At 40.4% G+C, this 13,920-nt stretch overlaps 3 protein-coding genes across 4 annotated transcripts; 2 read left to right on the top strand and 1 right to left on the bottom strand.

Moving 5' to 3' along the window:
• Positions 1-489: 489 nt before the first annotated feature.
• Positions 490-3,205, top strand: nme5 (NME/NM23 family member 5). Of its 2 annotated transcripts, XM_085477768.1 has the most exons (6): positions 490-565; positions 730-868; positions 1,958-2,163; positions 2,593-2,693; positions 2,801-2,919; positions 3,007-3,205. In XM_085477768.1, the coding sequence occupies exons 2-6, from the start codon at positions 743-745 to the stop codon at positions 3,088-3,090; spliced, it is 636 nt and encodes a 211-aa protein (XP_085333894.1). In that variant the 5' UTR covers positions 490-565; positions 730-742; the 3' UTR covers positions 3,091-3,205. The 2 variants fall into 2 exon arrangements, with proteins under 2 accessions (XP_085333894.1, XP_085333885.1); XM_085477759.1 differs by having other exon boundaries at positions 526-868.
• Positions 3,206-6,210: 3,005 nt separating this feature from the next.
• hnrnpaba (heterogeneous nuclear ribonucleoprotein A/Ba) lies at positions 6,211-10,003 on the top strand. The gene is made up of 9 exons (XM_085477737.1): positions 6,211-6,291; positions 6,814-7,052; positions 7,492-7,660; positions 7,748-7,906; positions 7,996-8,127; positions 8,224-8,314; positions 8,420-8,575; positions 8,685-8,770; positions 9,228-10,003. The coding sequence occupies exons 2-8, from the start codon at positions 6,829-6,831 to the stop codon at positions 8,753-8,755; spliced, it is 1,002 nt and encodes a 333-aa protein (XP_085333863.1). The 5' UTR covers positions 6,211-6,291; positions 6,814-6,828; the 3' UTR covers positions 8,756-8,770; positions 9,228-10,003.
• Positions 9,596-13,789, bottom strand: phykpl (5-phosphohydroxy-L-lysine phospho-lyase). The gene is made up of 13 exons (XM_085477688.1): positions 13,730-13,789; positions 13,516-13,634; positions 13,222-13,381; positions 13,068-13,142; positions 12,896-12,983; positions 12,687-12,803; positions 12,485-12,567; positions 12,170-12,395; positions 11,779-11,933; positions 11,266-11,355; positions 11,016-11,146; positions 10,874-10,918; positions 9,596-10,530 (listed from the first exon to the last, which is right to left on the bottom strand). Exons 1-12 carry the CDS (start codon positions 13,786-13,788, stop codon positions 10,875-10,877), a joined length of 1,347 nt encoding a protein of 448 aa, XP_085333814.1. The 5' UTR covers position 13,789; the 3' UTR covers positions 9,596-10,530; position 10,874.
• Positions 13,790-13,920: the final 131 nt, after the last annotated feature.

Here is a 13,920-nt window from a genome sequence, read left to right as displayed (position 1 = left end):
GGCTCAACTTTAAATATGTGCAGTAAAAGTCCTCAAATAGTCAATTAAATGCCCTTTGAAAAGCATTAATGTCTACTTTAGTAATATTTAAGTGTTGCTTTAAAGTATTTTCACTGTCATCCTGGTAGTTAAACCAGGGTGGTAAGGTGCCCCCTTATACTGTGTACCCCAATGTGACAGTCCTCCATATTTAAATTACTTTGGTTTGCAAAATCTTCGAGTCACGAAAAAAGTCTGATTATCAGATCTGCTGCTGGAATAACACTGTTAATAGTTATTGCCACGCAAAAAGGGGGCATACAAGTACAGCTATCCACGAAAAGGTTTCTTCACTGAGCTATAACATAATCTCCCACATCATGTTTATTGTGATTCTTACTATACCCTGAGATATTTGGCAAGATTTTATGTAACTAAACAGATTTAAGAGAAGCTGATACTTTTTTGACGAAGGGGGACAAATATTTATTGAACCTTTGAATTCGCGAGTTTTTACATCGTAAGAATTGTCCTGCATGCGGTGCCGTACACGTGCATCCTAGCAACAGACATACACATCCAGAAGGTGGGTCAGTGGTTTAATTGAACGAGTAATCGCAGTTTCGCTTTAAAAAAAAAACATTTTTATAATGAGGCTACTCAAACTCTTCATTGCCAGCTGTTATTAATATTAAGTAAATTAATATCATAAAGATAAACGTTACAAGCGTCTGTCTGATTTGATGTTAGCGAGCGAGAGGAGATGGATGAAAGTTCACCTCTTCGTATTTATGTGGAAAGAACACTGGCCATTATTAAACCAGATGCCATCGACAAAGCTGCGGAGATAGAGAATATTATCCTCAAGTCGGGCTTCACCATCCTGCAGGTATGTTAAAGTTTCTTACGTTGGTAAATTACAAGATGAGAACTGTGGGGTGCACTTTGTTGTGTCAGGGACGAGGCTATCCAGCTGAGGATTTTTGAGGAAATAATTTATCTATTTTCTATTATAAGAAGTGTGATATCTTCGTTCATATAAATGCCCCTTTTAAAAGTAATAGATTTTCTTCCTTTGCAGATATCAGTAGCGCAAAGGTTTTCCAATAAAGGGCGTTAATATCCAATGCAATTCTATTTTATACAGCGTCAAATCTCAACAGCAGTAACCTCAAGGTGTTTTATTCTCTATGGTAAAGACCCTACAATCAAACGTCCTTCTTTGAGCAAGCATTTGGCAACAGTGGGAGGGAAAACTACCTTTTAACAGGAAGAAGCCTGTAGCAGAATCAGACTCAGGCAGGGGTAGACATCTGATGCAACTGGCTGGGGGTGATGGGACGAAGACAATAACTTAACAACAATAATAACAAACAATAGTTGATAATACAATCACTGGGCACTTTATTTCTAGTAAACCTGGATCCCCTTTTCCCTCAGAACCACCTGAATGTTTCATAGCATGGTTGTCGGAAACATTCCAGTTTGAGATGATTTTAGCTTTGTGACATGGCGCGTTGTCTTGCTGGAAGCAGCCATCAGAAGATGGGTATACTGTGTCATAAATCGATCGTACATCTGGTACCTGAAGTGTGCCAAGAAAATGTACCCCACACTATTACACCACCACCATCCTGAACCATAGATACAAAGCAGGATGGATCCATGCTTTCGTGTTGTTTATGCCAAATTATGATGCTCAGTTTATACTTCAGAAGATCTATGACTATGCATACATGCCTAAATGCATTGAGCTGCTGTGACGTGATTGGCTGATTAAATATGACAGGACAAACTATTTTTGCACATGGTAAAAGCAATTGAAGTATGCATATGCAAATAGCAAATAGCCTCAGAATACCAGCCTACTGAAATTAAACTGATCTACTGTATCTGATGTGGTTAGAGATAAATCATGACTGTGTTCACCACCATATGTGCTTTCTCTGTCATATCCAATATTTAATCCCTGCATTAGAAGCGGAAGCTGCTGCTAAGTCCAGAGCAATGCAGTGATTTCTACGCAGAGGAGTATGGAAAGCATTTCTTCCCCAGCTTGACGGCCTTCATGAGCTCTGGCCCCATCGTTGCCTTGATGCTAGCATGCGACAATGCTATCGCCCACTGGAAGTCCATCATAGGACCTGTCAACAGTGCCAAGGCCAGAGAAACCCATCCAGAGTGGTCAGTGTCATTGCTTGGGATAATGAAAAGTGGGGTGTAATTAGATTTTGAATAGAATAGAAGAAAATCAAAGACTGACATTATTACACAATATACAGTATACTGTGCAGCATGCTCACACTTTGGTGTAAAAGCACTTGAATATTTCTCTGCAAACCTGCCCCATCCTTGGACTCAGACAAATGAATAACAGTAATAATGTGTATTATTTACATGGCATTTTTTTAATATAAATTTGACTTGTATATAACTTACAGTGTTTGATTGTAATTCTGGATCTCAGCCTCAGAATTTTAGTTCACCGTGTCCTTTGACTGACCCATCATCAAGGCTTGGTATATTACTTTTATCAAAGGTATGGGTTAAAGGTCAGCTCTGTTAAAACTCATACGCAGATGTACAAATAAAGAATGCTGTACTTTTCTTCAGCCTTAGAGCAAAATATGGCACTTCTGAGCTACAAAATGCCCTTCATGGAAGCGATTCATTTCAAGCAGCTGTAAGGGAGATCAAATTCATGTTCCCAAACTGTAAGTAATTTGCACACCCACACATAATCTTCTATACATAGAGATCTTGTGCATATGGAAGTGTTTTGAATGCTTTTCATTCTTTGACCTGTGTGTTTTTTATGCAGCTATAATTGAACCCTTACCCTCAAGAGAAGAAAATGAAGAATACCTGAGCAGGTATATAAACCCAGTTCTGCTACGCGGGCTCACTGAGCTCTGCATGAACAAGCCACTCAACCCCATTGTAAGTATTAGAAGCTATACGTGTTCAGTCATTAGCCAGCTGTTTAGAGCTTTGTGAACATGGGGATTGTATGTTTGCTCCTGATAGATTTGGCTTGCAGACTGGCTCATCCAAAACAACCCAGACCAACCTCAAATATGTGAAGCAGTCGTTGTGGAAGAGGAGCAATGAGAGGCAAACAGTGGGGAAAAAGGAGCAACGAGCACAGAGTTTAATGTCTTTCTTTTTGACTGAGAAATGAATCTGTTCAACGCTATAATGAAATAAATCATATTTTCAGTCGTAAGCATCTGTTTGCTTTCTGGCATAAATCAGCAATAGACTGGTGATCTGACTAGGTTGTACTTCACCTCTTACCTAAGCCCCAGAATTTGGGTTAGAAAAATGGATGGATGGATGAAAGTTAAAAGTCTTCTTATCACTTAAATATAGACACAACTTCTTAACCTTTAACTAAATGCATCAAAAATGGCTGTGGCTCAGGAGGTAGAGTAGGTTATTTTCTCATTAAAGGCAAACAAAAATGTTTGGTTGAATTAAGCTTTCATAAAAGAAAGAAAGCACTTTCTTACTGCTTGTAGTAAGGTTTGAACTCTCAAAGCACTTTCTAAGCATTAAGAACAATTCAATGTAAAGTTGTGTTAGTTTGTCCATTTACCTTTGAGCCTCTGAAAATGGGGGACTGCGTGTACAATTGGCTGTCATTCCTGAAGGGTCATGCAACACTTTTGCCTAACTCCCTGAAATAAAGTTGCACTGTAATTTGAATCTTGTGTGTCTGTGTTTTTAAATCTATGGTGGCGATTACTTTTGAACCTAACTTTATCACGCTGGGATGAAAGGTCTGGAAATATTCTCTGTAATTTAATCTTTGAATAATTTGATTTGGGCAGCTCCTTAAACTATTTTACAGCAGGTTTGGCACTAATTGAACATACAGTGTTGTGACAAAGTATATTTTTCAAACTTATGTCCCATATATCCTCTGATAATTGTTAACCTAGGTCTACTTCCCATTGAGTTGCAGTGGTTTTAGCCCTAGCTGGGAAAATACGTGTGTCTGGTGCTGCACTTTCAAAGTCACTCGTGTGTGATCTTATGTCATTTTTTACCTTGAGATATTTAAAGAAGTCTCATTGTGAGTGAACTTGACTTTGTTGGAAGGATATGAAAGTTACTTTTAGGTAAAAGTGGCCATGTTAAATATTTCTTTTATCCTCCGTACAAAACAGTGCACCATCTGACTTGGAAGGGGGAAAGAAAGTATTCAGTATTATTGGCAATAATACTATTGGTGACTGTTTAATGTCGAAGAGCCACTCCATCTCCAACCCAGCAGGTAACACTGCTGGTCGACAAGGCAGTAGACAGCAGAGTAAATATTTGGCAGCACCAAATAACAGGACAAACAATTTTATAGGGTCTGCAAATGACGCTGTTTAAAAAGAGTGCATTTTGAAGTAGTGAACATGGTTGCACTGAATCCATCCGATAACCTGGGTCGACTGTATGAACCCAGCTGAGATCAGAATGTTACTTGTTGACAAAACACTCAATAACTTTATTTGATTTTGATGATGATGAGATGAGATAACCTTTATTTGTCAGTTGCAGGTCTTTTGCTCACAACCGAGATGACAGACCTTGCCGACCGTACATACAATACAAACATCACATTGGGGAGACAGGTCAGGCTAGGTAGCGAAGAAAAAAACATCGAAATGTGCAACACAAAAGGATAATACAGGAATGCACAGGTATCAACACACCATAACACAATAAACACAGTCAAGCAATATTTGATTTTGAGTCAGTTCTGTTGCTGTTGCTCCACTCAGATTGATTCACTATTAGTGAAAATAATAACTTATTTGTGCATTTGGGTCTGCTTATTCAGTAAGAGGGTACTTCCAATACCATTTCCTACATTTATATGCTAAGATTGTTGGAAACGGATGATTGCAGTTACCCAGCTGTGAACATTTTGTTCTGCAGTGTGTGACTCTGTTTGTTCCTAACTCACCAGGTATACAGAAAGCTGCTTATACTGTAAACACAAGTGCTTATGACTAGCTCAGGATATATTTTTTTCTTAAATAAATGGACTGAAGCATTATAACCCAAGTGTATATCCTTTTATCACACACATATTTCTGGTAAAAGGATTTAGAAAAAGAATGACAGAAAATTATGAGTTCTGTCAACACACTTCAATGCTTTTGTATCTGATTATACATATACAATTGTGTGTATTACAACCTCAAGCCAATCAATTAGCTTTTACTGTGCACTGAAGACATTTGAGTGTGAAACCAAAAGATGAATTTGAGAAGAGAGATCAGTTTCATTTTTTTTTATTGCCGTTACTGGCCTCTAAATGTGTTTTTTTTAAAACATAGAATATATATAACTACATCAATTCTATGACCCATAGACTTCATCATATTTCTTATTTCTTCATTAGTTCATTAGTAGTCTCTTCATTAGTTATGTCTCTCCAGGGTTCTTTTTCAGCACCTTTTTCAGGGTTTGTCCTTTCAGTCTTTTCTTCATGAGTTGAAATGTTCAGCTGGGTAAAGATCTGGTGATGGCCAAAACCTCTCATGCCACAACCGCCACTGTGCTTCACAGATAAGCAGATCCCTTCTTTCTCCGTATATTGGGCTTTCCATCACTCCGGTGGAGGTTAATCCTTCTCTCATCATCAAACTGTTTAAGAACAGCGGTGGTTCATCTTTTTACTTTTCTTTTAACTTCAGTTTGACCTTCTAATTTTTTACCGCTGGTCAGTGGTTTGGATTTTGTAGTTTGGGCCCTGTTGTGTTTTCTAAGCCTCCTTCACAAGTCTTCACAGGTGAGAGCAAAAGAATTAAACTGAGTGAAGGATCAGGGCTACTTCCCTATTTAAATAATCAATAAGGAAAAAATAGATTATTAATGGATTACTGTGCCAGTGTGTTTTGTTACTTTATCTGAGCTGTTTTACCTATATCTCGCACTCTATGAATATGGATATAACTTGATGACGTCACTTTATGATTTTTTTTTATTAATAATGAAAACTTCACTGGTAATTTTCAGACCAAGTTCCTTGAGTGGAGCTGAAATTACCGAGCAGTGAACACACCATTCTGAAAGTACTCTGAGTTCCTTCCTGAGTTCTCGAGGCGTGAACATCTTTTGTAGAAAAACAGAAAAAAACTGTCTTACATGCCATTGGTCGGTGCCGTGAATGGCAGCAGAGATTTTCCAATCAGAGGGCTTCTGCGCAAAAAGGTCGTTTTTTTCTCCTGCTGGTTCTAGAAAACCAACCACGAGTTGCCGTCGTGTGGGAGAATCCATCTTGAAGAGAGCTCTCCGGTTGTGTGATTAGTAAGTACGTTTCTGTATTTCATTAGCCTGATTAGTTTTTTTCTCATTATATTGTCACGTAAGTAATGCGATTCTTGTAATCTATCTATTTTTAAACAGTTGTTTTTTGGGGTACGTGCAGGTAATTTTTGTAGTTATTAAAATTGTAGACTGATATTGCGGCCGTATCGGCCTCGGCATTACGTAACTGCGAATTTGAGTTGCATAGTCCCGGCTCGGTTTATCAGCGCGATACATATGTGTACAACTTTTCTAATATTTGCCCTTGGCAGTAATGCGCTAAAGATGCAGTTTGGTTACTGTGATGTGTAAGTGAACGTAACTCTGTGGCCATTTCCCGGCACTCGGTAATAAGCGGGGCTCTCTGAATGCAGGGAACGCGATCGCGCCGGCCAAAATGGTGGGAAAAGCACGTATTGGCACCATGGAAATGGCGAGGCATGCACGGCATGACACATTATATAACCCCCACAACTGTATCACTAATTCCTTACTCTATCTTGTTTGTGTTGGGGGACTTAGGTATAATTGTGCAAAATGTCTGAGTCAGAGCAACAGTACATGGAAACATCGGAAAACGGCCACGAAGTCGACGATGATTTTAACGGAGCCGGCCTCACTGAGGAGGGGAACGACGACGACGACGGCGCCGCCGCGAATGACTGCGGAGAGGACGCAGGGCCCGAGGACGACGACAATTCGCAAAACGGCGGCACGGAAGGAGGCCAGATCGACGCCAGCAAGGGCGAGGAGGATGCCGGGTGAGTTTAAGAGGCCTGCTGTGAATCTGTGAAGGAAGCAGGCGTCCCTAATGAGCGCTAGCGGTTTGCCACGGCTCTTTGTTCAACCGGCCTTTTGTTGGCGCCATGTGCAGCGCGGAGAGGGGGGGGATGGGCGCCACTGTAAAGATTAAATCTAATATATAGTTGCTTAGAAAAGCAGCAGATACGGGGTGGGTGCTGTGCCTCTACCATGGGGATTTCTCACTTTATTAAACCGGCCTTGAAAGATGGCTAACGGCTAAAAGCTAAAGCAAGTGCTACCTACCTACCCCCCTACATTACTGGGTCACCAGATGTTTTGGGACAGCCTGTATATCTACACCCCTGGTTCTACCCACTACCACTACTGTGTGAAGCTTGTTAGTGGGGGGGTGCCTGCAGCTGCTGCTGCTAACAGTGTCCCTTCTCCTGTGCTCAGGAAAATGTTTGTTGGCGGTCTCAGCTGGGACACAAGCAAGAAGGATCTTAAAGACTACTTCTCTAAATTTGGCGAAGTGACAGACTGCACCATCAAAATGGACCAGCAGACAGGCCGGTCAAGAGGCTTTGGTTTCATTCTGTTTAAAGACGCAGCCAGCGTAGAAAAGGTAAGTTATGTAATTATGTGGACACGTGAGGCATATTTTCACAATGTGGGCAATTTTACATGTGTTTGTTTTTTCTTTGTCTAATAGGTTCTTGAACAGAAGGAGCACAGGCTAGATGGGAGACAGATTGACCCCAAGAAAGCCATGGCCATGAAGAAGGATCCAGTAAAGAAAATCTTTGTGGGCGGACTCAACCCTGATACTTCAAAGGAGGTCATTGAGGAGTACTTTGGGACCTTTGGAGAGGTACATTAGAAGCACCTGTCAGCATCTAATGGAATTAAGTGGGTATATTGGAGGTGGCTGCTACAAAACTCTGATTTCTTTGTTTGTAGATTGACACCATAGAGCTTCCGCAGGACCCAAAGACAGAGAAGAGGAGGGGATTCGTATTCATCACGTACAAAGAAGAGGCTTCGGTGAAGAAAGTCATGGAGAAGAAGTACCACAATGTCGGTGGTAGCAAGGTAATGGCACAGCAAGCTTGCCGGCTGAAATTTAGTTAGCCAGATTTATAAGTCTTTGCAAACGTTTAACACGATGCTCTTTGTGTGACATTGTAGTGTGAAATTAAAATCGCGCAGCCCAAAGAGGTCTACCTGCAGCAGCAGTACGGTGCCCGTGGATACGGTGGACGTGGGCGAGGACGTGGAGGTAAGCACGAAATCTGTGTGCACTTCAGAAGACTCTTGATTTCAATCATGGCCTAAATTTGTTTCTGGAGACTTGTGACAAAAGCTTTCTACTTGTTATTTCTAGGCCAGGGCCAGAACTGGAATCAAGGCTACAACAACTACTGGAACCAGGGATACAACCAGGGCTATGGTTATGGACAGCAAGGCTACGGATATGGTGGCTATGGTGGCTATGACTACTCTGCTGGTTATTACGGCTATGGGGGTGGCTACGATTACAGTAAGCGATAAGTGGCCCCAGGGAAAAGAAACAGAATGAGAGAAACTTTATTTTCTTGGTCCTCCTTTTTGTACAGAAGAACTCAGTCCCTTTTTCTCTTGTCCTCCAGACCAGGGCAATACAAGCTATGGGAAAACTCCAAGACGTGGAGGGCACCAGAGTAGCTACAAGCCATACTGATCACACATAGTGCAGGTATGCATTTCTGCATCATCCGTGGTAGTATGAGAACATAGCTGTAACCATTAGTGCCTTCTGACCCCAGAGATCTCCATCTACTCTAAGTCCATTCCAGCATTGTTGTGGGGTTAGGGTAGGCCGCCTTGTGGGGTCTGTGATCATTAGAGATGGATTCATTCCACCTGTCGGCCATCTTTAGATGAACCTGTACTGCGACTGTTTGATCAGTACGCGTCGAGTTTGTGGTGGTTGAAAGCGGGAATAAAGGACTGTTTCACCTTTCACCAAAGTGCTAGGTGTAACAGCTAGAGGTCGTGTCCCCCTCCCTTCCCAGCCCCTGCCCCCGTCCAAAAAGTGTGTCTGTCCATCACTGACCAGTCAAACTCATTCATGCACCTGTCTGTCTTTGTGTAACTGCATGCCGCATTTGGTTTATTCTCAGTAACGTTAAGCACCGTGTTTTTCTCTCAAGGTCTAAAGTAAATAAGAAAAAGAGATCCATGGTCTGACTACAGCGAACATGGGCTCTGGCTTTTCCTTTGGAGTTGGCAGAAAATTTGGACTCATGCTCCATTTGTACAGATCAAGTGAGGAACTGGGGAAGCAAATGTCACTTTTCCACTTTTTATTTTATATTGTTTTTTGTTTTGTTTTTTTTGTGTCCATTTACATTTCCAGTGATGGAAGTGTTATTTTTACTGTACTTTTTGGTACCTTTTTGAATCTAATGTATTGTATGGTTGTATTTTTACATGTCTACTGGATTTACAGATGAGCAAGAGCTTTTAAAGCTCGCGAATAAAACAATTATTATTATTTTTTTTTTTTTTTGTTTCTTCATTTTGTTTTGGTGTTTATAGATTTTGTTGTTCTCCCATGCTGAGTGTTGGATGTGAGTTGCATGGCTTCAGATGTGGGGTGAGGTTTAAAAAAAAAAAAAAAAAGGGATTTATACTAATCAAAGGGTTCTTTGTAAGAGTGTCAAATAAATATTTGCAGAAGGCCTTGTAGACAAAGACAACCAGCAATTATTTGGTTTTGTTTTTTTTGTTGTTGTCGTTTTTGTTATTTTGGCTTTTAAGGAGATTCTTCCCCCATCATGTCTGCAATTTTTAAGTGGCTTTACTAGTGTTATTCAACTGAACGCAAGCCTGTTAAATGTAAGAGGGTATTCCCTCTCTCACTGGAAATTCATTCCTCTAGTGTCTTTGGCAAATTGGTAGAAATAAACTTTTGGTTTATATTACACATGGATCTTTCTGTTATTATTTGTAAAGTTAACGTTAAATGTTTTTGTACTGTTAACTGGCTTGCTTGTTTCGTCTCAAGTAATGTTAACATCTCCATGGGAAGCTGTGGGAGAGGGCTTCACTACCTGCAGGATAACTTGCTGAGTGTAACACCCACCCCACTAGATGTTAAACTGCAATACTTGAGCAATTTTTGTGAATGTGTCCGGGAGTTATAGTTGTCTGGTAAGTGCTTCACTCTACCATGCTGTGTATTAAGAACATGTTGCCAATCAGTGTTAAGTCACAGCTGATTATGTGAACTGCTGTCAGCAGAAAAATGATACAAGAACCAGGATTACAGTTAAAAAAAAAAAAAAAGTTGTCAATATTTTCTTTAATTTATTTATTTTGTATTATAAAAGTGTGGAATTTCAAAATGTCATCTTCTGGTAGACTACATTTCCCAGGTGGCAATGATATGTTGTGGCTTGTAGTGTTTACCTCCAGTCTGTGGGGTGTCATCAGAGAGGTGACTGGTATGATCTGTTGAAAATGAGAATGACTAAAACATTTGCATTGATATTTCACTTTAAATGGGCATAGTTTGAAACGAATGACGACGCTGATCCAGCAGTACCGTTATTTAAAATTCACTGTCACCGCTTTGATATTCTCTGAATTATTAATTTCCAGATAGAAGTCCAACTTCTCTAAAGTGAACCCCCACAGTAGTCTGTGTTGAGTGGAAGAGGCAACATGTTCTGTGAAGCTGTTTGGTCTACTGGAGCCTCAAGAACAGATTTTAATCTCTACCTCTAAATATTATGAATGTGACCACCTGACTCTGTCTGATGCAATTAAAATGTTTTCTACAGGTTTGACAAACCTTAGATGTCTTCCTTTTCCAGTTTGAGGTCACTGGCTTTCATGTCTGAAAAAAATGAAATGGTTATATTTTGGTGTTGAGGTTTTTATGGACTGAGTAGATAGCATGCATATAACCTTGTTTACAATGTTAGTCAGCTAACCTGTAAGGATGCGATCAATACATTGCACCACCAGCTCTGCATTCTCCATGCCGAAGCACATGGGAGGCTTAAACTTCAAGACGTTCTCCCATGGGCCATCAGTACTGACACATATTTGATCCTCCTTCAACCTGATATAAAGAGGACAAACTCCAATCACAGAACAGCACTGGGGAGTAAGCTTTTTTTAAAAAAAACATAAAATGTAAAAACTAACTGATAACTAATATGTTGCACTGCAGTCCCTCACCTCTTGACCACATGCGCTGCAGCTTCTGTGGCAGGAGTCTTCTTCTCTCTGTCAATCACCAACTCAATTCCCAAAAATAGTCCAACACCTCTACAGAAATAAAGACATGGCCTTTTATTGGAATTATGAAAGAATTAGCATACTTGTCAAATATATTTACATGTTAAGTATTCACGTTAGCAGCGGTTTGCAGTCCATGTCTGAAAATCTGAGATTTTTGTCATTCATATCTAGCTTTTTATACTGCAAAGGGTAAACACTACCAAATATATGTATAATAGGGTATGGAGGACAATTTCTATACATTTGAATAATTGAACATTTTTAGATTAAGTAAGATCAAAACACCACACCTGCAAATAAAAGTGAGATGTCAACGAGGCACTGTAAACATGGACATGTCTGTAGGCAAGCTTTAATTAGTAGAGTCACTGGACTTCATTATACGGCAGCTCAATTAGTTATTTTTTAAGTGCTATGAACTGCAGGATACCGCTGACATAGCATCCTTACCTGACATCTCCAATTATTTCATGTCGTGCTTTCAGTTTTGTGAGCAAATCTTTTAGGTGGGCTCCGACCCTCACAGCATTTCCTCTTAAGTCTTCCTCCACGATCACATCAAGGACTGCTAGGCCAACTGCACATGAAACTGGAGTCCCGCCGAACTGCATGAAGTTGGAGAGTAAAATGAGTGATTTATCTTTAGAATATGCATAAAAGCATTATATTTAAAAGTAACACAGGAACTGTGAGTGAAATGTACGTTTTAAGTCTTAAAATGACATTTCTCTCTTAATGTCATTTTAATATTAATGGTAGAATAGCTATTATTATCAAATACCTGGTTGTGTGTGGAGATCGGGCATTAATTTATGCTACATTAAGGTTTCTGTATAGTCACCGTATTGAAGTACTCCACTCCGTTGGCTGTAAAAGCTCCAGCTATCTCTGCAGTGGTTGCTACGCATGCCAGGGGATGCCCATTGCCCATCGGTTTGCCCATGGTCACAATGTCTGGGCAGAAATCGTCTCCCTGAAGCTGAAAAGCCCAGAAATGATGTCCCACACGCCCAAAACCTGTCTGGACTTCATCTGCCACAAACACGCCACCAGCTGAGCGCACATATCTGTGGAGAATACGACGAGGAGGCACCACACTTTCATTGTTGTACAACCAGCTGAGCAAAAACAACCAGATAACTGAAGAATTACTCACTCTGCAACTTTAGGAAAGTATCCTTGGGGCAAGATTATTTGTCCACCAACACTGGGCAGGGATTCAGCAAAGAAGGCTGAGATCTAAAGAAAAACAGATAATAAATATGCACTATAAGTGTAATGTGCTTATTATTAGCACTGTTCTGAGCGTGTGTAGTAGAGATTTTATTGAGCCTGCATGGAACTGGGTTATAGTGTACCTTACGGCCTTTTTTGTGAACATCCTCTATAAGGTCTTTTACTGTATCAGCATATGCTTGGCCTGGGTTGGGGTGATCTTCTCTGTATATGCCTCTGTATGTGTCTGGTAGAGGTGCCTGGGAGGATGAAAGAACATGTTCTTTGAGATCAGCAGGAGTCTATTGCTGGGCAGCAGTTTTTGTGATAATAGGTTTCTAAATTTACACACCACATGAACCCATTCTTTCTGTCCCGCCAGTTTCCGGAACTTGTAAGGGCTAATGTCGATGAGAGACATTAGATGCCCATGGTATGCACTAGTGTAGAAGGAGAGCTCATTATAACTGAAAAGCACGTGTAATTGCAGGGGTGAAAGGGCTGCAATGGAGCAAAATACTTACTGGTCAAGAACTACGACATCTTCATGTTGGGTGTACTGACGTGCCAAGCGTAGGGCAAGATCATTGGCCTCTGAACTATCAGGAAAAAAAAGATGTAATTGTACTTTAGAGAATGCTTTCTTTAAGGAGTATGAGCGTGCAACAGAATACTCACCCAGAGTTAACAAAGTAGAAGACACACAGTTTCTGGGGGAGGGTAGCAGCCAGGCGGTCAGCATACAGGACTATGTTGTCATGCAGGAATCTTGAATTTGTGTTCAGGACGTCCATTTGAGCTGCTGCAGCCTTTGTGATGGCGGGGTGACAATGACCCACTTAGAAAAACATACATACAACATGTCAGTAAGGGCGTTAAAACGTCCTGCCACTAGGTGGCAGAAGTGTAATACACTGTATTTTTTTAATTGGTTAGAAAAAACGGACTTGAGACTGGATGATAATGTTTTACCATGTTGGACGTTACTGATACAGTCCAAATAGCGTTTGCCATTTTCGTCAAATAGATACTGTCCTCGTGCTCTTACTATTTTCACCGGGTCTTCTGAATAAAACAGTTTACATGACTGTCTGTAATCAAAGAAATCAATACGTGTCATTTGCACTATATGCACAATAAGCCTGTGAGCAAGCACCAAGAAAACACCAAGTTTCATCTTACATACCCGATTAGCCTATTCCTCATTGCAAGAGTTTCTTCTTTCCGAAGTTCTTCTTGCGCCATGACAACTTAATCTCTGGCTCTTTTAATTTCACGTATACCAAATACAGATACAAATACAATGCCATAAACTATAACAGCTATTGACTAGAAACTTATGGAAAACTGTTTCGCTAACTGACCCAATACGCATGC

The sequence above is a fragment of the Copadichromis virginalis genome, linkage group LG2 (assembly GCF_057382275.1).
Source record: "Copadichromis virginalis isolate Kocher_CV1m ecotype Utaka linkage group LG2, C_Virginalis_male_GT1.1, whole genome shotgun sequence".
NCBI lineage: Eukaryota > Metazoa > Chordata > Actinopteri > Cichliformes > Cichlidae > Copadichromis > Copadichromis virginalis.
Note: the sequence above shows the minus strand (reverse complement) of the source record. Positions and strands in the feature narration are given on the sequence as shown.

Excerpts from the sequence above, each read along its gene's own strand:
- nme5 (XM_085477768.1), top strand. The coding sequence starts at position 743 with ATGGATGAAAGTTCACCTCTTCGTATTTATGTGGAAAGAACACTGGCC. Across the intron at positions 2,694-2,800 it reads CAAATTCATGTTCCCAAACT|CTATAATTGAACCCTTACCC; the intron begins GTAAGTAATTTG and ends TTTTTTATGCAG. Across the intron at positions 2,920-3,006 it reads ACAAGCCACTCAACCCCATT|ATTTGGCTTGCAGACTGGCT; the intron begins GTAAGTATTAGA and ends TGCTCCTGATAG.
- hnrnpaba (XM_085477737.1), top strand. The coding sequence starts at position 6,829 with ATGTCTGAGTCAGAGCAACAGTACATGGAAACATCGGAAAACGGCCAC. Across the intron at positions 7,053-7,491 it reads AAGGGCGAGGAGGATGCCGG|GAAAATGTTTGTTGGCGGTC; the intron begins GTGAGTTTAAGA and ends TCCTGTGCTCAG. Across the intron at positions 8,576-8,684 it reads TGGGGGTGGCTACGATTACA|ACCAGGGCAATACAAGCTAT; the intron begins GTAAGCGATAAG and ends CTTGTCCTCCAG.
- phykpl (XM_085477688.1), bottom strand. The coding sequence starts at position 13,788 with ATGGCGCAAGAAGAACTTCGGAAAGAAGAAACTCTTGCAATGAGGAAT. Across the intron at positions 12,984-13,067 it reads GATGTCGTAGTTCTTGACCA|TGCATACCATGGGCATCTAA; the intron begins GTAAGTATTTTG and ends CTTCTACACTAG. Across the intron at positions 10,919-11,015 it reads TATTGATCGCATCCTTACAG|ACATGAAAGCCAGTGACCTC; the intron begins GTTAGCTGACTA and ends CATTTTTTTCAG.